General features: G+C 30.9%; 1 protein-coding gene across 6 annotated transcripts in view; it reads right to left on the minus strand.

The window, feature by feature from the left end:
- The window catches only part of Pot1 (protection of telomeres 1), a 105,708-nt gene that overhangs the window by 12,381 nt on the left and 68,674 nt on the right, over positions 1-24,653 (minus strand). For all 6 annotated transcript variants that reach the window (XM_046422445.2, XM_046422442.2, XM_046422443.2 and 3 more), the window contains 6 exons: positions 21,182-21,337; positions 15,015-15,184; positions 13,825-13,913; positions 10,107-10,163; positions 6,712-6,868; positions 4,430-4,635 (listed from right to left, as the gene is read on the minus strand). In XM_046422445.2, coding sequence (XP_046278401.1) covers positions 4,430-4,635; positions 6,712-6,868; positions 10,107-10,163; positions 13,825-13,913; positions 15,015-15,184; positions 21,182-21,337 — 835 coding nt within the window. The remainder of the gene's footprint in view (positions 1-4,429; positions 4,636-6,711; positions 6,869-10,106; positions 10,164-13,824; positions 13,914-15,014; positions 15,185-21,181; positions 21,338-24,653) is intronic.

The raw sequence follows: 24,653 nt of genomic DNA on the forward strand, positions 1-24,653 counted from the left end.
TATAATGAAGGCAAAATGGAATACTTATTAAGTAACACATGAGATACAGTAAATACTAAAGAGATTAACAGAAAAAAATAAAGTCATAAATTTAGAGATTTAATCACTCATGGTAAAAAATATTAATCCTATATATTAACAACATTATACAAAAATCCTATATATATAACAACATTATACAAAATTGTTGGGACTTAGTCATTGCCATGGCACATGCCTATAATTTCAGCGGCTTAGGAGGCTGAGGCAGGAGGATCATGAGTTCAAAGTCAGCCTCAGCAACTTAGTGAGATCCTGTCCCAAAATAAAAATTAAAAATACAAAGGGCTGGGGATGTGACTCAGTAGTTAAATGTCCTGGGTTCAATCATTAGTACCCCAAATTTAAAAATTAAAAAAATTTAATGCTGAGACTTGATTAAAAATACAAAGTTTGTGAAATTTCAACCATCATCTTAAATTTAAATAAACTGCTCTTTATGCCAGGATCACCTTGGTTCACGTAACCAAGAGAACAAAGATGGGAACGAAAGTATTATAGGTTTCTCACTGCTAAATTTCTTATTGCTATTAATGTCTAAACAAATATAGTTTTGAGTTTGAAATATCTTTTTTATGACTATAGTTTAATAAAACTTTATTTACAAAAATAAGTGACTGACCAGATTTCACATACAATCTCTGTCTAGAGTAGTATATATCACAAACTTCATTTAAAAGTTTCTAGTACTTGCATTAAAATAGGATGAAATTTTAATATATTTCATCTAATATAGCATATTCAAAATATTTTCAACATATTGTCAGTAAAAAGACTAATAAATTATTTTACATTAAATCTTCAAAAACTACTGTACAATATTTAATACTTACAGCCCATCTCAATGTGTTTTAGTTTCAAATGCTCAGTAGACAAATGTGGCTCAATGACTACTGAATGGATAGTGCAGGTCTATAGTTCTAAAACTGATCAAATATATAATTACTCTACCCTCTATATCTTTTAGCTATTCTGTACTTTCATTTTGAAATATCTTTTAAGCTTTCAGATCAATATTAAATTTAACTATACCTATGTAGAGTAGTTTATGTCATATGAACTCAAATACAGTGTTTATTCATTTTTCCTGGAAATATTATCACACTTCCCCTAATTCTGTGACAGGATAAACATTAAAACCACCAAGTTGGCTAAGAAAACAGTATGCTCAATGGTTTTCCATTATTTGAAGACAGAATTATCTTTAGAACTCAAATCCAATTATCTTTTTACTTAGATTGATAATTCCTTTTCTCTATAAGGAAAGAGAACATAATGTTTAAACATCAGCTTTGTGTATTTCATGAAAATTGGACAGAAATTGTAATGTTAAATTGCAAGTACTTCTGGACCTTCAAAAATACTTTTTTCCATAAAAGTAACAAGAACATCAGCAAAAACTACCAAAATTAACTTTTTCAGAACTCTGGAAGTTAAACATAAGACTGTAACAATCTGTTGAGTGTTTATTACTGATAAATGATTGAATTTTGGTAAGAACAGTGAGCTCGGCTGCATTTGATTTTGTACAGTCCCATCTTTGTTTCCACAATTCTGTGTCAGCTAGAAGTCATACTTTTGTTCTATTATACTGATCACAACTACTTAAATTTCAAAATCTAAGAAGCTAGCTATTTAAAAGCTTCATATGCCAAAAGCTACAGTCTATCTTTTAGATACTTATACATAGCCCCACTTAACCCTGCCTACTTTGCTTAAAATTGCAATGAACGACCGACCATTCACAAACTCTTTTTCCATGAATGTTCCCTGCAAAATAACATTCCAAAGAACACTGTGAGCATTCTGCCTGGCCCTTTTCACTGGATTACCCAACACTGGCTCTGACACGAGTTTGATAACCTTGGTTGAGCTACTTTGGTATATTAATTTCCTCGATTTTCTTTCTTTCTTTTTTTTTTTTTTTTGGTGTGCGGGGGTAGTACTGGGGATATCACCTGGGGATGCTTAACCACTGAGCCACATCCCCAACACTTCTTTAAATATTTTATTTAGAGACAGGGTCTCACTGATTTGATAAGTGCCTCGATAAGTTGCTGAGACTAGCTCTGAACTCTCAATCTTCCTGCCTCAGTCTCCTGGGATTATAGGCATGCACAACCTTGCCCAGCAGAGTTTAGTGTCCTCATTTTAAAAACAGAATTATAATACCGTTATACTGTAAAGTCATTATAAAGATTGAATGAGTTAATATTTATAAAGTACTTAGAGTCACATGTGACTACTTTTATTAATTATTACATAAAGTTCACAAAAGAAAACACTTTGTCTTGTATGCTACAATACCACCGATGATGAGCTCAGTTCCCGGCACAGAATAAACATATGCAGAATAAACAAAAGAGTACAAATAAAAGATGCTTAAAATTATATGTATGAATAGCAGTGTTAGAAAGATTTATATATATAGGCATTCTTACTGAAAGACACATATTTATAATGGGTACAAAGATTCATCTTGGACTATGAACATAGGTTTGAGTTTTTTTTCTCCCATTTACTAGCTCTTTAATTTTAGGCTATTTATCATCTTCTCAGTCCCAGGTTTCCCATCTGTTTAAAAAGGGGACAATATATAGCTTACAGACATTGTTATGAGCTAAAGATAAAATATTAAACTATGTAGTATAGTGCATGGCATATAGTATGCTCAAGATATTAATAAATATTATGATAAAATGACTCAACATTAGAGTTGCAAATGAATTATGTTTCAGAGTAAGTTTAAAATTATTCAGTTTTGAAACTACATATTAATAATAAAAGGAATACATCTGAAAAGAAAAAATAGGAATATTATTACCAACTCTATACCCACAAGTTTGTTAACTTAGATGAACAATTTCCCAAAACTCACACAAGGAGAAACAGATAATCTGAATAAAACTTTATCTATGAAATACTGAATCAATAGCTAAACCTAAGGAGGGGAAAAAAAAGAATCAAGCCCAATTTCAATAGTGAATTCTACACAAACATTTAAAAAATGATATATCTGTCTCATTCAGAATAAGACATTACAAGAAAGGAAAACTACCAACTAATATCTCTCATGAAGGCAGATATAAAAATCCTCAACAAGTATCAGGAAATAGAATCTAAAAAATGTATTCAAGTAACCATTCATCTATAAATGAGATATATTATAGGTATGCAAAGGTAGTTCAACATTAAAAACATCAATTGATATTACTTGTCACATCTACAAGCTAAAATAGAAAAATAAATATAACATCAACAGATGCAGTAAAAAAAGCATTTAACAAAACCTAATACTCATTAATGACAAAAATTCTCAGCAAATTAGAAATAGAGGTAAACATGTATCCTGTCCTTAGTAAGATTAAAATCTAATAAATGAATTTCTAAACAGACAAATTAACATAAATCACAAAGTGATTTGGCTTTTTTGGATGGTTAAATGGATATATAACAAACACCAATTAGAGTAGTTTTGGGCACAGTGTAATTATATTAGAAAATTGCTATGTTCATGAAAATGATATCCATTTTTATAAACAGGAATATTCATATATATATGCTTTATAAAATCATATAAAAGCAGTATTACTCCTATGAATAAAAAATGTCAGTAATAAAAATAATACAATCATTATTATTATAAAACAGAAGGAAGCATTTCTCCAATGCAAATTAGTTATCATGGAAAATTATATAGGAAGAAAAGCTTTAAGGAAAATAATGAAACTTTAAACTTGTACTGAGAAAAGTTGTATTACATATATAAAATATTAGATAAAATGTGACAAAAATGGAAAGAAAATGAAAAAGAAAACATAATAAAGATTTATTCTTTTACTTTATTTATTTATTTATTTTTTTTGGTGGTGCTGGAGATTGATTGCAGGGCCTCATGAAAGCTAGGCAGGCACTCTACCACTTAGGTGTATACCCAGCCCCAAATTTTCCTTCTTTTAAAACTTGTCAAGTTATTCCTACTTGTTTAATGGTCTCTTCCTTGATTTAGACATCAATACAAGACTTTCATCCTATTTTTATGAAACAACAGTGACATCCAGAGGCCAAGACAACAGCAGTTATACAATAGCAGTCAGCTCACTATTATTACTCAGCTAAATAATCAGTTTGGAACTGACAAGATCACATGCAAGAATCCAACAAGATGGATGAATATAAATACTTAGGTTTAATGTCTAATTTCAAAATGTAATTCAGATGAATGTGTGTGTATAATATATTTGAATCTAGTTAATATAACATTCAATTTTGTGAAACTTAAATTACTAGTATTTTTCATTTATATGTATTAGGTGGCCTGTAAAATACATTTAATGGTAATTAATCTGTAAAAGCAGTATTCTAAAAAACAACAGCTTAAATATCTTACCTTCTATCAAAACCAGACATTCATTTGAAAGTGGAAGAATACCACTATTTTTCACAAAATGAACAACTACTTTTCGTCCTCCTTGGTCTTTGGTGGTCCAGATCTCTGAATCATATAATGATGTATTTTGTAGTTTGTTATCTGGGGATTGAGTTGCAGCATCTTGCAAAATTATATCCAAATTGCCCTCATGTGGAACTTCTTGCCTAAAATCAATGACAATGAAGTATTTTAAAGCAATTTTGGTTTAATCTTAAAAAATTCCACTTTAAGAAAGCATCCAATTAAAATTCCATTTTTATATACAGATCAATTAATCTATTTTTTTTCTTAAGTTAAGGAAATAATTCACTGTGCAAATCAAGTAATTTTATTTAATAGATATTTGGTATTTTGTGGCTAAGCAGATCTACAATTATTTTTTTTTATACCAATCTGTTCTCCTCTGTAAGGAATGTGAAAATTACCAGTGGGAGAAAAAAAAAAAAATGCAGCAACTCCCTTTCCCTCTCTTTATCCAGTTAACCTCACTTTCATAGACCATATACTTTCAACCAATCTTAAACTTCCTTTAATAATTAGTAATTAAGTCACATGGTTAAAGTATCATAGTGTAGAAATGGCATGGTCGGGAATCAAAAGGTCTATGTGCCTGTCCTGGTTCTGTTGTCAATTAGCTGTATAACTTTATCTCATTTGTTTAAAGGGGGATTATAGATAGGGGCTTTGCTTTAAAGAGCTGTAGGATTAACACAGAAAGGTAGATTACCTGTAGGCAGGTAGGAATAAGGGTGTTTGAGGAGGTGGGAGGGAAGAGACCTGGCCATCCTACAAGGAGACACTAGGCCTTGAGAACATTCTGTGGCTACTTCTGCCAGCCTCAACAGTAATTGCCCTTCCTTATCAATGGCCAACCACAAAATCTACTCTTATCCCAAGCACTTTCTATTCAACTAAAGGACCAAATCCCAAGGTTGAGCCTGTCTTCTTAATTATGTAAATAAGGGATTAAACTTATACACTTTGGATTGGTTTATTCAACCAGAACTTAAAGAGCTTGACTGCTCCATTCTTCATTTACATAGGTTCCACCAATCACCTACCAGGGGCCATCACACATGCCTTTAAAAACCCCCAACAAATAGCCAGCAGTACCCTCCCTTAGGACCACTCCTGTACTGTGGGAGCCTTTTCTGACTTAGATAAATCTTGCTACTCTACCCTCCACTTTTTTTGTGGATCTCATTCTTGGAATCTGAGAGACAAAGAACACATTTAACGTCATGCTCCATGCAACATGATTACACACAGAATTTAATGATCCAAAATTTGATAATATTTCAAGTATTAAGTAAAATATTTACATATATTTTAATCCCAACTACCATTCAAGGTCTAATGGGTCCCAAATGTAATTTAAAGATATTTGTTAGATTTCAGAGGGAAAATATGTATATTAATGTACACAGAAATTACTAAATAACATAGCAACACAAATATACATGGTCATGTATATAATGTGCATCATAGTACACTACAGAGAAAGCTTGATTTTTGGTATCCAAATGTACATATCCATCCATTAGCTACTTTTCATTAACATCATTTTATATATTTAGAAGACAGGTAAACTGCATTAAAAATATGAACAAAAATTTAAAAAATAACTTTCCAAATATCTCTTGAGCTGAGTACATATTAACAAGATTACAAAACAGTCCTATATACATACCTGCATTTGTTTACTTACTTATTTATGATTAATGTTTATAGTAAAGACACCAAGGAACTGAGAACTTCTTAATTACTATACAAAATTTAAATTGTGCTTTTTATATTATAGTTCTTAACTAGACAGAAATATTTCTAACAAGAATTCTGTATCACTTAAGTAGAAATACCAATTACCTACATTTTTCAAGAATTCCAGTTAAAACAGATTTATATTTACATATATATTTTGTAACAAAGGAGAAATTCTCCCGAAATACATTTCTAATTTATTATTTTCATAGGCATTCATCAGAACTAAGGTGAATTTCAGATCTAAAAATAGCACATATTTTTATTTATTATTACTAAGAATGAATTGAAAGGAAACATAAGGGAAAAAGAATGAATCAGAAGAATCTACTCTGAGATTGTACATTTCCCTTAAAAACATTATCATTCTTTCAAAATACTATACATACTATACAATTTGATCATTATCAGGACTTAAAACTATGTATGTGTAATGCTTATATACAAATAACATGATAACTTTATTTTGGAATACTTACAGTGAATAACATTTAGGACAATGAAGTTTGACAGACTGAAAAAGTTTTTTGGGCTTATAGGATCTCAGTTTTGCTCGGATTCGATATTGTTGAGGAGCTTTTTGTTTCAAAATGGCACATAATGGTGTTTTCTCCAAATACTGATGATCTGTAAGTACTGTACAGAATTTTTTTTTAAAGATTTTTTTTTTAAGAGAGAAAGAGAGAGAGAGAGAGAGAGAGAGAGAGAGAGAGAGAGAGAGAGAGAGAGAATTTTTAAATATTTATTTATTTTTTTTTAGTTCTTGGCATACACAACATCTTTGTTTGTATGTGGTGCTGAGGATCGAACCCGGGCCGCACGCATGCCAGGCGAGCGCGCTACCGCTTGAGCCACATCCCCAGCCCTGTACAGAATTTTTATATTAAATCAGAATAGCTTACAAGAGCCTTAAGTGTATTCATGACATCCCCCAGAACCAAATATACACTATAAAGCCTAATTAACTTATGCTTTGTTAACTGTCAGTTCCAAGAAAGCAAAAGTCATATTATTCTTGGATGCATACTTATTAGAATTTAGGCAGCACTGTCATGCAGATAATGTTACTGTTGAAAATTGGGGAGGAGTTGGGGGAGGAGAGTGAGACCAGAACCTTGGTGGCAAATGCCCAGCAGGAAGGCCAGGAAGGCACACAATAGGTATCCAAATACTTCATTCATGAAATAATTTGTCTAGTAAGTGTACACTAAGTATTTTTATATGAGACTAAAAGTGATTTCTTGGCTAACTTAAGGAAAACAGTAAAGTTTATTTCATCAAGAAAATGAATATGTTACCTGTGAAACATTTTAAAATATTCACTATAATACTGATATCTGCAACAACTCTATCAAGTAACAGCTTAAGTTGTATTTGACATTGTTCAACAGAATATAACAAAACACATTTGCTCAATATTATTTGCCAGACAAGTTCTTCTCCATGATATTTAAGACAAGAGACTCTTTCCAGAACTTTCATTTATAATAAACAATTCCAAGAGTGACAAGAGACATTAAGGAATACCAAATTGTCATGGTGGTGGTAAAGTACAAGAAGGAAAAGGAGTCAGGTGGGAAGGAAATGAACGAGGAAGGTGAAGAGAGGAAAAGGAGGGAAGAAGGAAGATGAGAAATAAAAGAATTAGATTGGAAAAAAAGTCAGACAAAAGCAATAGAGGCTTAGCCTGGTAAAATGGGTTTCCTCAGCTGATGGTGGAAAGGTCTGGGATAGCAGTGGTCAGTTTATACAGGGATGAGTACAAAATTGCTGGTGACCCTCAGTGTAAGAAAGCAACCCTTACTCTGCCTGCTAAATTAGTTAATACTTTTCTATTTTAGAAAATGGAATGGATGCACACACTTTGACACTCAAATGGCTAGGAGCATTACTTCCTATATCCAGCTTGAATCCAACTAAAGCCTCACTGAATAAATTTGCCTTCAAGGAGGTAAGAGGCCAAGAGTTTACAGTGGAATAGTCTTGCTTTAAAAAGCAAAAGGCCAAAGTAGATGCAATCAGTTTAGTTTAAAATTGGCACTTGCTTCAATTAACACTGTGAGACAAAGTTTTTAACTTTTTATTTAAAACTTTCAAACTTAAAGAAAATTGCAAGAGTAATACAAAAACCCTCTATATTCCCTTTCCCAAGCTTTTGTCACATTTAACCTTGTCAGTCTGCCTTTATCTCTCTGCATATGTATTTTTATTAATGAAATAATTGAGAATAATTTTTAGATATCATGCCTCCTTCCCCCAAATACTTTAGTGTGTATTTCACAAGAACAAGATCTTTCAATGACATAGTTACAGGGCAATTTTCAACATCAAACATTTAACATTAATTTAACAGATATTATTCAAATTTTTCTAACTATTTCCAAAAAGTTCTTTTCAGCATTTTATTATTTGGTTCAGAGTCCAATCCTGCTTTTATTTTTTGACATTTATTTGAGAAGTTCAGGCCACTTACTTTGTAGAATAAACATTAATTTGGGTGTGTCTTGTTTTACCCTCAGGTTCAATTACAAGTTACACATTTTTGGCAAAGACAATATCTGTGATAATGTGTGCTGCTCAGTGCATCCATCAAAGGGCATATAATACCGTTGTCTCCATTATTGGAGATATAACTTTTTAAATTTGGTGTAGGTGATTAGTCTGCTATAAATTTACTATTTTGCCCCCTCATAATTGGTAAAGAGGTACCTAAGAAAAAGCAAATATGCTATGCTTCATCAAATATTTAGGACCTAACAGCTTAGGAGCCGCTGATTCACAATTAAATCAATAATTACTAATATCATTGCAAAATGATGGATTTTTTTCTAATTTAATTTTTTTATATTTATTAGTAGTCATATGTAGTAGTCATTTCTCCATAAGAAAGAGATTTCCATTCAACCCCATTTATTTACTGTTGTTTGTTATCAACTAGGGCTCATACAATGAGTTCTAATCCATCACTAATATATATTTTGATGCTCAAATTGTCCTAGATTTGACATGTCCAAACATTTAATTGAGAATTTCCTTATTTTCTGGCACTCTAAGATATTTCAAATTTATCTTATTCCCTTGTCCTAGCCCCAGATCTGCTATTTCTCTAAGGAGCCCTTGCATATTTTTAAACCAAAATCTGTAGACCACTTATACTTATTGTTAGTGGAGTACCCTTGCCTCTGTGCCCTTTCATGGATACAGGTGGCATATGTGCATATAGGTTGATACTGGTATATACACATACATGTACTTTTATATGAATATGTATACATGTAAATATATGGATACACACACACACCCCTGTCACCATTTCTATAGCTACATATAAAATCATGCCACGATTACAGGGCATCTTTGGTTCCAATACAACACCAAGTTTTATTAAGTGTTCTCTCATTCCATATTTTGTATCCCCTTTCTCTCATATGAGAAACTCATATCTTTATAATAGTATATAACATTTAATTAAAGTGTGTTTAATAAGTTCTGTGGCATGTTTTAAGAAGTTCCTTATCTAACACTATGAGAGACATAGTGTGATTAAAATTAATGTCATATAATATATTCTGTATCCTCAAACTAAAAAATAAACCCTGATATACTGTTAAATTGTACAATGATATTTTTTATAAATAGTAAGAGATACATGATTTAAAATATATATTCAATCAGAGACAGGTTCTGCATGGGTTACATTTTATGCTGTATAGGATGAGATAGAGGAATAAAAGTTAAATGCAGACCTATTTTTGTTTTATGATATCTACTCTTACTATTAGGCAAGAAGGAATTAGTTAAGTGTAAGAGCAAACTTTAATATGCTCATTATTGTAGTATTGTTCCTTATCTCAAAAATGATAGTTGGTCTTACTTGTAGCAGACAGCTGTTGGCATCTTTCTACTTCATATAGTGATACTGATCCAGAGCCTACAGGAAGAAGGAAAAACAGAAAAGAAAAAGAAGAATTACAAATTTACTGTGGCACTGAAAACTATAAAACATTATTGAGAGAAATTGAAGAATACCTAAATAAATTTTGACATAAGTTATCATCATGATTTTCTAGCCTTGACAATGTTAAGATATCAATTTCCCCCCAAATATTTTGCAGATTAAATACAATTCTAATCAAAATTACATAGGCATTATTACAGAAATTGCTAATCAGATTCTACTACTTAAGTGGAAATGCAAAGGATCTAGAATAGTGAACAAAATCTTGAAAAAGAAAAACACTGCAGGATTTATAGTAAAAGACTTTAAGACTTACTATAAAATTATAGTAATCAAGTCAACATAGTACTGGCATAAAGACTGACAAATTAAATTAATTAAATATATAATCTATAAATAAAGCCACATTTACAGTGGTGATTTTTGACAAAGACAGCATGATAATTCACAGGATAAGCAGAAATAGCTTTGGAACAATTGAAAATTCATATGGGAACAATGGATGCATCCTTCACACTATACTAACATGTAAAGAACAGAAAACAGAAATAAATCTATATTTACATCCATTTGACTTCTGATAAAGACACTGAAGTAATCTAAACAGGAAAAGGAAATAAACATTGCTATAAAAACTAGAAATTCCTACTTAAAAGTAAAATGTCTACCTTACACTATACCACAAAGTGTTAAGAAAAGAATAAATTATGCAATAGTGCAGATAAATCTCAGAAACATACTTTGTGTAAGAGAATAGATAACTCATGATTCCACTTATTTGAAGGTCTAAAACAGAAAAGTATGCAGAATGTGAATTATTCATGTTTATGTATCAGGTAAAACTCATGTAGTAGTACATGAAATAACTGGTTGTCATTTCAATGAATGTAAATTTATCTTAAAAATAATCTTAAACAATTGTTGAATGTTAATGACGCATATTCATACTTAAGTGTTTAGAAGGCTTGATATCTGAAACGTACTTTAAAATGAACCAAAAAATAGAGACTAATAAATGAAAGGAGGAATGGAGAGAGAGACCAATATGTAATAGAGCAAATAAAATAAAATATGAATCAGAGAATCTAGGTACTGAGTATATAATATTCTCTCTACAATTGTTTTAACCTTGTTGTATGTTTTAAAAATTCTTAATATATCAAAAAATACACCATGAAAATGAAGAAGTGAATAAATTAGTAAGTTTATTAAATGTAATACAATGACAAATTAAATTAAACAGGATATTACTTTAATAAGCAAAAGTAGAAATCAAACCAATAATTTGTAAAATACTATCTAATTTATAAAATGAGGAATTTAAGACAAGTATATTTTACAATTGCTTTATTTTTCATTCTATTATATATAGCAGTATATTATTTATTTTATGGAGCATCATATACAACACATACATGACTAGCCTTTCTTCTTCAGCATCATTAATGACTAACACCAAAAAACAAGAGAACTTGGACAGATATCTCAAGGTGACGTGGTACAATTTCAATGAATCTAATTTATTTATTAACATCTACCATTCCAATATGAAGTGTAAACAATGCAGAAACCATAAAAGCAGATGAATGAAAAAATATGGCAAAATATATATATGGTCTACCATCAATTGATAAAAAAGGTAAAAGAATCCAAAAGAAAATCACATAGAGTAAGAACAGAAAATTGAAAGAAAAAAAAATAAAAAAGAGCTGTTAATTATATTGAGATTTCCAAATGCTCACGAAAATTAAGTAAGACATTTCCTTTTACCTACCAAATTGTCAAGAAATTATACACACTGTTTAACCTCCAGAACTGTGAGGTCGTGGAGGAAAGGACATTATCCTATGCTGTTATTCAGGTACAAATTCTGATGACCTTTTCTGAAAGAAATTTTGTGGTATCTATTAACATAAAACATATGTCTAGCCTTTAATATATCAACTCCACTTGTAGGAGTAGTTGTTTTTTTTTTAAGAGAAGTAAAAGCATAAAAGTAAATGTGTTTAATATTTATTCAAACATTACTTGCAATTACAAAGCACTTGTTGACAACCTAAATGTCTACCAAATGGAGAATGGCTAACTAAATATCATTATGCCTGTATAATACAATACTATGTGATTACTAAAATAATGAGTTTAAGCTATATGAATCAGTGCAGAAAGAGGTTTAAAATATACTGTTAAAAAAGCAACTATTACAGCATGATTCCATATTGGTAATAACTTAAGAGAGAGGGAAGTTTTATTTCTTTATGTTAGGTATGTCTTTAGAAATATGAAGTTATTGAAGGAATCACATTAAACTATTAACCTTATTTCAGGGAGAAAGGCATAGAGGGGGATATAGGCATACAGACAAGTATTCAATTTGATATTTTGAATATTACTGTGTAATTTAAAAACAATAAAACACTTTTAAAAGGAGAAAAGAGATTGCAAGAAAGTATAACTACAAATTACACTATATCTAAATGGTGTCAATTGTAAAATTGGTCTTTTAATGGTAGTGCGAATAGTTATATATCAGGCTAAAATGCCATTATTGAGGTGACAGAAATGGGAAGAGTTTTAAGACAGAATGAGAAATAAATTTATAAACAGAAAGTCAAATATACCCTATATTTGAACTTGATTTGCTTTATCATCAGTCAATAAGTATCTGTGAACAAATTAAATGATGCCTGTTACTCATAGCCTCAGTTTCCTTTCTGTAAAAGAGCGAAAATAATACATCTTACAGGCAGTTGTCAGGATTAAAAAAATAATGGACACAGGCATTTACTAAGTGTTTATTAAGAAATGCATGCTAATTTTAGACTACTAGTGGTATAGCCAGAGAGTAAACACCCATAAAACATTTTTTTTTTTTTTTTTGATTATAGCAGGATAGGAGTTAGACTGTTAAAAAATATCAGACTAAAAACCTGATGTACCTTCTACGGGTCAGAATGTACAACCAGATATTAAGTCAAAGTGGAAAAGGAGAAGAAATGTTGCACGCTGAACAGTTTTAAAGTTCAGACTTGAACAGTCATCTATTCAGGTAGACAAAAATATAAACATACAAAAATATAATAATTTGATAGCATCTTATAATTAGATTATGGAAACTATGTATACATCTAAGATGTATATGAGCAAAAAATTATTGGGCTTTTTGATAAAAAGCAGCACAATCAATAAAGCAGCACAATCATCCTTTGTTCATTTTAGAAACTGAGAAGTAAAAGTAGTTGCCTAGAAAATAATACAGAATTTTTAATGAATACACACATTTTATATATATATATATACATATATATATATATATATATATACACACACACACACACATCATAAATCAAGCAGTCACTATCACTCTAATTTGGAAATGTAATTATAAATTTAGGAAGAACCATACTTTGCATAGGATACAGATGAATGTTTAGGGTGTTCTATTATATATATATATATATATATATATATATATATACATAAATATATATATATTTTATATATATATTTACACACACACATATAAATAAAACAAGAGAGATAGAAACAGTGAAATATTAAAGAAAATAATTATACTGATGTAGCAATTTTATTTATCAGGAACTAAACTGTCAAAGTTAAAAACTGTCCTTACTTGAAAGGGCTGGAAAGCTGTCCTCATGTTCTGATTGAGAGATAATATCTGAACGCTGAGTAGCTGTCAAATCTGCAGATTCTAAAGCTCTAAAATGGGAAGAATATAATTTCAAATTTGATAACACAAAGTCAAAACAGCAAGTTTAGCTCCAACCACAAAAATCCAGGATTCCACTGCAATTACTTATACAATTTTCTGTGTATTCTCAGTAAATAGTCTACAGCTTCCATTAGATTATCTGAGGGTTCCAAAGCCCTCATAATTAAAAACCCAAGGTTAGAAAGATAAAAGTGGAACAGAAAGGCAATGAAATACTATAAACAAAAATATTCTGGCAATTTAATAGACATTCGGAGTCAGAACAATCTCACTGTAGATTCAAGAAATGAAATAATGAAATGCTATGTTGTTATATATTGCAATACAAATAAAAATGACATAAAATTAGTAAAATAGATTTTTTTTTAATTTTAATGACAAATTCACTGAAATAAATTAAAATTTAAATATTACTTATCAAGTTACTGTTCAGCAAAATTAAGTGTTTTCTATCTCTGGAGATACATAAAAGTTATTTTTTTTTGTTCTGTCTGTCTAAAATACTGCTAAAAATATTTTTGTACACAGTAGCCACTAAGAATAGCTCAAGAAAAAGAATTGCATATACAGGAATTAAATTAATATACTATTTACTTTCTGAGCATATCCAAAAGTTAAAGACACTTTTGTTAAAAGTTTAAAAATTCATACACTAAAACACTTCTGTTACCTATTTAATCTTAAGCCCTTTAGAAAGTTTTTTCTTTTCCTCTCCCCACAGCAGGATTAAATATTTTAGAAATTTTAGTTATATAATAAAGTTTCCAAACTTTGGCTAAAATCTACTTGCCACTGTTTATTGCTATACTTAGTATAGCAAATGGTATAAGAAGAGCATGAGTGTAAAAAGCAGACTTGAACTACTAGAAACTTAGACTATAGTGTTGGCTCTGTTACTAACTGGCTATTTGAACTTATAATCACTTGAGGTTGTATCATTTGGCTCATCTATTTAAAAACGTGGAGAATATAATAGAAGGCCATGAGGATCAAACCTATCAGAGACCCACCAGGAACAATATTACCTTTGAAATTAGTTTAATGAATACCTTATGTACATTTTCTAAACAGGTGTATAAAATGCTTACTTTTTCAGTTGGTCCACATCGGAGTTACTTTCTGGCAAGACCCTGATTCCTCGACCATAACTAGTACCTCCATGGAGATGAAACTCTAGGCTTAACAATGATGCCTGGCTCTGCAAATTCACTGATTGTAGTTTGGTATGGAGGCTATAGATCCTAAGAAAGCTTCCAACCTAAAAACAGATTATTTATGATTTAGAAAGAGAGGAAAAAATCAATTTCTTACATTTAAAAATGTTAGATCCAGTGTGAGGCAATGACCAGCCACAACAATAAGGACCACTGCCTAACCAGAAAATAAGAGTAGGTGTGCTATACCAGTGTGGTTGAACATCAGCTCCATGGATTCTACATCCAAACCACACATTCAGTTGTAAGACAGTTCCATTTCAGACATACTGAATGTGAAAGAACATACTGTCTTAACATTAAGCTAGGAATGTGGGAAAACAGAGAAAGATATATTCAGTCTCAAGAGAAAAAGAAGCACCTGCGAACTGTTGGAATTCAAAACAAAACTACTCATGGGCAACCCAGCCTGCACCCTTGGGGCATGCCCTTGCTTGCAAAAAGTCATGTAATACCAGGGTAATATACAAGTAGTACAAAAACCGGCTTGAAATTGTGTAATTCTGCCCTGCTTCCACCTGTAGTCTAATCCATAGTTACTGTCCCTCAATAAATGTTAACACCCCAGACCAAGTGGTGCCTCTCTAGTTCTTTTTTTTTTTTTTTTTTTAATTTTTTATTGTTGGTTGTTCAAAACATTACAAATTTCTTGACATATCATATTCCACACTTTGATTCAAGTGGGTTATGAACTCCCACCTTCCCCCCATACACAGATTGCAGAATCACATCAGTTACACATCCATTGATTTACATATTGCCATACTAGTGTCTGTTGTGCTCTGCTGCCTTTCCCATCCTCCACCCTCCCCCCTCCCCACCTCTCCCCTCCCCTCCCCTCCTCTCTCTCTACCCCCTCCACTGTATAACCCTGAGGGTCTCCTTCCATTTCCATGCAATTTCCCTTCTCTCTCCCTTTCCCTCCCACCTCTCATCCCTGTTAAATGTTAATCTTCTTCTCCTGCTCTTTGTCCCTACTCTGATCTTAGTTACTCTCCTTATATCAAAGAAGACATTTGGCATTTGTTTTTTAGGGATTGGCTAGCTTCACTTAGCATAATCTGCTCTTTCTAGTTCTTGAGGTTGCCCATATTCTCCCTTGAATGTATCTTTGTTTCCCTAATTAAAACACTATCTGTGAATCTAACTGACATGTCTTAAATTCATTTCTCTAACATTAGTCAACATTTGTGGTCCTCCTCTCTAGGAATTCCTCCAGTCTCTTCCAGTGATGGCATCAATAAAATATAGCAAAGAAATTTATTATCTAAATGAAATCCAAGACCTTTATTTGATAAACATTTCTCAAAATAACTTGCTTTAACTAGTTTAAAAAATATAATCACTAAATACTCTCATGGTGACAAAGTAGAAAAAACAAAAAGTACAACTATACCAAAATAATAAATATTACACCATCCCTCAATTTTTATGAAAAGGAAATTTTTATAATAAAGCATTTGTATTTCCACAACAGTACTGCGAAATAAAATTATAGGATTGATCTATGAGTTCAGATATAGGATTAACGAGTTTTGAATCAACTAATCTATGGTTAATCTTAGATGTTTTGCTAAAATTAGTCTGAAAGTGTCTCAATTACAGAGAACCTGATTTTTTTTTTCAATAAAGATCTCAATGAGAGAGATATAGAATGCCAATCAAAGATATCAAGATATTGACATCTACTTAAAAGAAGAAGCAACATAACCTGAATCATAATTTACTTTCATGAAAATTTACAGTTATAAGCTAGGAATTTAATTAATTTGCATAAAAGTAGCACTAGTGATTACTAGATGACTATAAGGCTATCTTCCTCTTTTTTTTGTCTGTTTTTCTTTTTTTTTCCCCTACAAATTCAGCCTAAAAGTGGTGATGTACAATAGAACAGAAAAACCATATAAGTGAGAATACAAAAAATAAAGACAAAGAGCAAATCATCTTCCACTAGTGACTGTAACTTTTCTTTTCTTTTTAATATTTATTTTTTAGTTGTTGGTTGGACACAATACCTTTATTTTATTTATTTTCATGTGGTGCTGAGGATCAAACCAGGGCCTTGCATGTGCCAGGTGAACACTCTACTGCTGAGCCAAAACCCCAACCTAACTTTTCTTAATTACATTTCTCTTCCTCACTCTTTCGCTGTGATGGAAGGGGATGGGGAAAGAAAGTAAGGTAGTAAATCTACATTCCCAGACATACTCCTTCAATCCCAAGGGTCTTTTTTTCCCATCCAGTAACTGGTTTATAAGGAGGGAGTAAGGTATCTAGTCTTTTCTCCTCTGACTTCTTACACATCATAACTGGGGAATAGGATGATGAACATCAGGAAAACACACACATACACATACACACACACACAAAGATGATAAAACTCATTTCCCACATGGTCTCCAAAATGCAATAGTGGAAGAAAATAAGTTTCAATTTATCTCATTCTTTTTGAATATTCATTATTTTGTGATTATATATGTATATAAATATAACTATACATCAAATATACTAGTACAGTACATATCTATAATCTATGAAGAACTTCAAAGAAGGTCTAAATATATGGAGAAAGATTCTTTGTTCACAAACAAAAAGCTTTGATATTATAAACATGATTTCCTCCATATTACTCTTTAAAGTCAATGTAATCTCAAGCAAAATCCTTAGTGTCTTTCATAGAATTTGAAAAGCTAATTAAAAATTTATGGGAAATAGAATAGTCAAGTAAATTTTTAAAATGAAGAAGGGGCTCTGTCCTATTAAAAGTGTACATACAGTAAAAAAATATATTTTTTAAAGGATCAAGCAGGATACAAAAAAAAGTCAATGTATAGAGTTTGATTCTAAAAGTATCTAAAGTAAACATGACAAAACAATTAGAAATAAGTTTATCTGGTGAGATCATAGGTGTTTATCTTTTCTAGTATTGCATTTCATTATTAAACAAGATTTAAAGGCCAGAATAGAATTCATATACCAACAGACTATAAAAATGACAAATGGTTATTATCAGAAATTCCTTCTGGAGGCAGCATTGTACCTTTTAAAACCTGACTAAATATATCATGAAATATGCCCAATGTTCTAGTATAAAAAAATGAATGTTGTTTTGTCTTATCACTAATGCAATAAGGTTCCAAAAACAAGTGAAAAAATTAAAAAATTATAAAATATACTTTAAAAATTATTATAATTTTTAAATTATATACTATTTCAATAAAGAAACACTGGAAAAAGCAAAGCAAATATGACTATTAAGAAACCACTATCTCTTAACATAACCACCTCAAGTTCTAACCATTTTCCTCCAAATGACATAATTTCACTTTTCTTTATGGTTAAAGAAAACTCCATTGTGTATATATATACCACATTTTCTTTATCTATTCATCTGTTGATGGATGTCTAGGCTGATTCATATGTAGAAGCTAAGAAAAAGCAAAAGAAAGGTGTGTGGGGCATAAGCACATGAAAAGCAAAGGGAGGTCAGTAGAAGAGGAGAAAGCAACCAGGCAGTGGAAGGTGCAGAGGGAGGGGGGGATGTGTTGAGGAGGAATACTGGCGAAGTTATATTGCTATATTGTGTGCATGAACTAATGTATAACAATAAATCCCACCATTATATATTACTATGATGCACCAATAAAAATGTGGAGGAAAAAAAAAGAAACCACGATTCCTTTAGAAATAATCAAACTATGGGCTGAGGCTGTAACTCAGTGGTAAAGTGCTTGCCTCGCATGTGTGAGGCACTGGGCTCAATCCTTAGCACCACATAAAAAATAAATAAAGATACTGTGTGTTCATCTACAACTAAATAAATAAAAAAAAAATCAAAAATATTTTGCATAAATCATCAAGAATTTATCTTTAGGATTAATACTTTTAATCCCCTGTATATGTCTCAAAATAGTCAAGCTACAGTTAATTAAGGGGTTGCTAAAGGCCTTTATTATGACATTATATGTTTTATAGTTATTTTCAAAACTGTCAAGATAAGACAGAATCTCAATTTGTCTTCATGTGTATAAAATGTTCTGGGAATGACATAACTTCCTTAAACAGCAAGATTCAGAAAAAAAGGTGAAATGAGTTAAAAGGTAATTTAGGCTGTAAAATGTATTGTTTAATAAAATTTGGTTATATCAAGCTTTACTTTGCATTAACTACTCCTTTATTTAAAAAAATACACATCTTTCCTGTCTCCGTACAACAAATTTTGAATTTGCTCCATGCGTTTTGATATAAAAATGCAAACTTAAACTGTTGTCTTGAAACACTGATATTCACTTATATCTGCCATGTGATTAAAGATTTCATACATAAATGTGAATGTTTACAGAAGTTGCCAGAAATTAAGATATCAAATACAAAAGTATATTATATAATAGTTTAAAGGTAATACTTAAACACAGAGACAATCATTTTCATTTTTAAATTGTCCTGCATACAAAAAATATAACTATGAAGTCTTTTGAGAGAAACAACATGCCTCCTATTTTCTCAATTAGAATATGTGCTCATATCACCATCTAGTGGGCAAGAAGTTAAAAAGAAAAAAATCTGGAAAAAATTCACAGCATCCTTTCACTCATCTACTCATTAACCAGCAGATATCATTTCATTCTTACAATATGGAAAGTACTATAATAAGTACTGTTCAGGACTTAGACAAAAAAGTAGAACAAGTAAGGAAATAAAAATTCACAAAAGTGCAGAGGGAAACAAAATGGAATTACAATAATCACAGTAGATATGCATGATGAGGAACTGAGGTGATTCTAAAATGTAAATAATTTTATTCATAAAAGAACTCCTTTTGTACTAAAAATAACCTCAGAAGTGGATGTATCATAATTTTTCATTTGAAAAGATACTAGTACAGACAGTATCTTTCACAGAAAAAAATACCCAAAGTATATCTTCAACAATAATATGTCGGGTACACACACATAAACACAGACATTTCTAAAGAACTAGAAAGTGCATTTATTATATCCAAAGCCCTAATTTTAACCCAATTTTATTGTTTGAGTTGGGAGAGCTCATTTGAAACACAATGTGAGAGTGGAAGTGTTTTCTTCTCCACGGATTTTACATTTTTACAAAAGGAAACTGAGCATTGAAATGCATATCTGCACTTTTACTATTTCCTTTTAACTTCCACAAGTAGGCAGAAAGACATCTGCAATAAGAAGAACATTTCCTTTTAATGTTTAAAAGGATTACTTCAGGAAACAGACTTTGTGGATTCAATCACTGGCATAATCAAATAGCTGTAGAATTTTGGAAAGTTCACTTAACCTCTGAAAACCTCACTGTCTCATTTATAAAATGAGATGGTGACAGCACTTACAGCATAGGTTAGTACCGGATTCATATGAAGTACCTAGCAAATGTTATTATTATAAATCACGGTACAATTATTTGTTACAAAGGATACTTTCAAATAAAATACAACAAAATGAAGAAAAATATTCCATGAATCTGTGTTTCTAATTTAATAGAAACTGCCATATCTAAACAGTGCATTTTTCACTAAAAACTATAAGCAAATTCCCCAAAACAGTAAACAAATTCTATAAACTTTATAGTACATAAAAACATACACAACTAAATCAATACACTGGAGATGATTTACCACTTTCTTAAACCAGTAAGTACAAAGTTGCCATCTAGAATCTACCAAATCAATTAACAAGCTTAAAATTTATTAACAATACTTTACAAATCCTTTGTCACTTGACAAAATTTCCTTACTATTTACACAGTAAATTGTGTATGGATGGATACAAGATATCAGGAAAGATTAATTTAAAAAATAATCTATTATATATTCTAATTTATTTAGGTGACTTTAGGTACATATTTTATAAATTAAAAATTCAAGAAAAACATAAATTTGAAGCTAATTTCTAGACTTCACCTATTACCTATAAATGTAATCTTTTATCACCAACATTTATGTGGACCAAAATCATCAAAATAAAATAAATAATGCAAACATAAAGTAGCAAAAATTTTATGACACTCAACATTACCTTCAGGGATTTTGCCACTCGAACATGGTTATCATAGACTAAAATGTCTATTGTCAGATTCTGTAGCCGATGAATATGAGTTAAATCACCTTCAAGAACAAGGTCTTGTATCAAAACTCTCCAAGATGGGAATGGTGTCCTGGTGCCATCCCATACCTGCCAAGGGAAGAGTAGAGCAAAATTTAATGATATTTATGAAAAAAATTATTTTGTGTTAATAGTACTTAAATAATTAAATGTATGCACTTAAATATCTGCAATACTTTAAATATGATACATATTATTTTCTAATTATAAAATTATTAAAGATTAAACTATGGGTAATGTGAAAACATAAAGAAATAAAATTCACTTTTATGAGCCTAGATAAAATATTAGTATACTGCTCTATTTCATTTTTCTATTGTTTTTGTATACATAGTGTATATATTTAAAACTTTTAAATAAATTGGCTTTATGTAATGTTATGGTTTGGATGTGGTGTCTCACAAAAGCTCATGTATGAGACAATGCAAGAAGCTTAAGAAGAGAAATGATTGCACTGTGAGAGCTTTAACCTAATCCATGAATCCCCTGATGGAATTAACTCAGTGAAACTGAAGGTGGGAAGGGTGTGGCTGGGGGTGTGCTTCTTGGTATATATTTTGTATCTGAAAGTGGAGTCCCTCTCTCTGCTCTCTGATCATAATGTGAGCCACTTTCCTCCACCACACACTTCTATCATGATGTTCTGCCTCACCTTGAGCCACTAGGAATGGAGCTGGCAGTCTATAGTTGAGACCTTTGAAGCTGTGAGCCCCTAAATAAACTTTTCATTTTTTATAATTTTTCTTATCAGGTCTTTTAGTCACAGCAGCAAAAGAGCTGACTAAAATATATCACTTTTCTCTATAGTTTATGATTAAGTATTTTACCAAGCAATTTAAATAATACCCTACAATGTGGTTTACAATGTATTCATATTATTATTTTAAATCATTTAATTGATTTTATTTTTTAAATACATGACAGCAGGATGCATTACAATTCTTATTACACATATAGAGCACAATTTTTCATATCTTTGTAATATTATTTTAATAGGGATGGGCACAAATTTACCCTAGTAACCTTCATTAGTCAGTTGGGTGGTTTCACATTTTGTTATTTAAAATAATACTATAGCTGTCATCTTGCGTATGAACCTTTTTGAGTACCTATGCTAATTATCTTAAAAAATTTTCTATACTAACGTTAGAAATATACTGACTTGTTAATTTTTTCCATTTTGTTCTTATTTAGAAAATCCTTTTAAAAGATGTGAATGTTTTATTTACACTAGATTTTAAAAATACAAATAAATGAAAATAATGGGTACTGGGAAAAAAAAAAAAAACCTATGTTGGACTGCTATGTAAACAACTTAAGGTGCCGGGACATGGGCACAAGATGAGAATGCATTCCCCCTTCCTCACAACATGAACAGTCTATGTTGTGCTTAGGTTTTAACAGATGCTATGCTGTGCCACAAATAAGTATGATGATGAAGGACAGCTGGTGTGATGTGGGAATGTTAGAAAAGTATGGATGAACAAGAATAGACAGGTTATTTGAAAAGAAAACACTAGATCTTTTATTTCTCTCTCTACTTTTTTTATTTTCTTGTGATCCTGGTTATTAAATTCAGGACCTGACATAGAAACTCAAACACACCAGATTTTTATAGAAAAGGTCAGATCAGTGACAGATAGTGTCAGGGCACAGTAATGAATAATGCCAGTATGATAGGAAGATTAAAATAACAATCATGTCAAAATGAGTAATATTTTATGTCACAAACATTTTTCTCTGTCCAGACTTCATTAATTTTTTTGTGTGTACTGGTTTTTGCCTTTAACATTCTGTACTTTACAGATCAATGTAAGAGTCTTTGGGAATGGGGTTAGAGGGTAAAAAGTTGCAAAGCGGCTTTTATGCTTTAGTTCTTTTGGGGGTGGGGGAGGTACCCGGGATTGAACCCAGAGGTACTTAACCACTGAGTCACATCCCCAGCCGTATTTTGTATTTTATTTAGAGATAGGGTCTCACTGAGTTGTTTAACACCTTGCTTTTGCTGAGGCTGGCTTGCGATCCTCTTGCCTTAGCCTCCTTAGCCTTAGGGTTTATAGGCATTGCGCACTGCGCCTGACTTATGCTTTAGTTTTAATTGAATGAAAATCTTTCTCTCTCTCTCACACTCACACACACACACACACACACACACACACAGAGCTAACCCTTGAAAAACATGGATTCACTTATATATACATATATATTTTTAGGGGAGCTATGATAATTTGAGAAAAAGAACTTGCAAAATAACCACCTAGTCTAGAAACAGTGAAAAAAAATGAAGAAAAAGCTATGCTGTGAATGCACTCAATCTATGTAAATATGTCTATTTTATCATTTACTACCATAAAATATACACAAATCTATTTGAAAACATGTGTTGATGGTTTATGTTAGTTGTAAGGCTTCTGGTCAATAAAAGGCCATTAGTAGCTAAGTTTTTGTTGAGTAAAAAGTTATATGTGAACTGTTCACTATAGGAGGGACTTTCGCATTGTTTGGGGTAAACTGCCTGTTTACGTACACACACACATAATTTTAATTAAGTAACTTTTGTAACATCACGTCAAAATTCAATTTGGTAGGTATTTGTATATTTATAAAAATTATATGTATTTTTTTCCAAATAGATAATAACCACCTTTAAACAACTTTTCTTGACTAATTTGAATGCTATTTTAAAAATATGTATATACTATATAAACATGGAAGAAAAAAATATGGTTAACAGTATCTCATATTTCCTCTAGGCTCATAGGAGGGAGATTCTTATTTCTTTACATTCAAATTACTCATAGTTCATATTTAGTAATTGTATAATTATAAATAATATACATCATATTTAGAGTAGTGCGGCTACTTAAAGGCATAGATTTAATTACTGCTATTAAGAACAAATAAACTGTTGCATGTACAATACAGGATTATTTCTGAGTTTCTTCATCTCTTCCACTACTTAGTATTAATTTGAGTGGTTTTCTAAAACTTTTAAATATCTGATACAGAAGGCTCTTAGCACTACCAAAACTTTATTTCATTCTTTGATTATTTATAATAAGCTTCAAAACTATAGTCTATTAAAACAGTGATTTTAATTAAAATTGTATTTTATTTAAAATTACTTCAGGGAAGAATCAAAAATTTCAATGCTTCAATTTTACTTTTATGTCTCAGTAAAGTCTTCTAGCTATTTTCATACAAGGTTAGGTATATCTTGCAAGAACTTACAGGTTTTACAAATTCATTGCCAATCTGAAAGGTATTTTGTTCAATTATGTTATTTTATTTGTTGACATATAGGAAAGACATATTTTAAAGTATTTTAAACTAGTTAACTCATTGAACAATTTTATTAACATAAGTAGCTTTTTAGTTACCTGAA

The sequence above is a fragment of the Marmota monax genome, unplaced genomic scaffold, assembly GCF_021218885.2.
Source record: "Marmota monax isolate L192 unplaced genomic scaffold, Marmota_monax_Labrador192_F-V1.1 WCK01_AAM20220418_F8-fsc00027, whole genome shotgun sequence".
In the NCBI taxonomy this organism is placed as follows: domain Eukaryota; kingdom Metazoa; phylum Chordata; class Mammalia; order Rodentia; family Sciuridae; genus Marmota; species Marmota monax.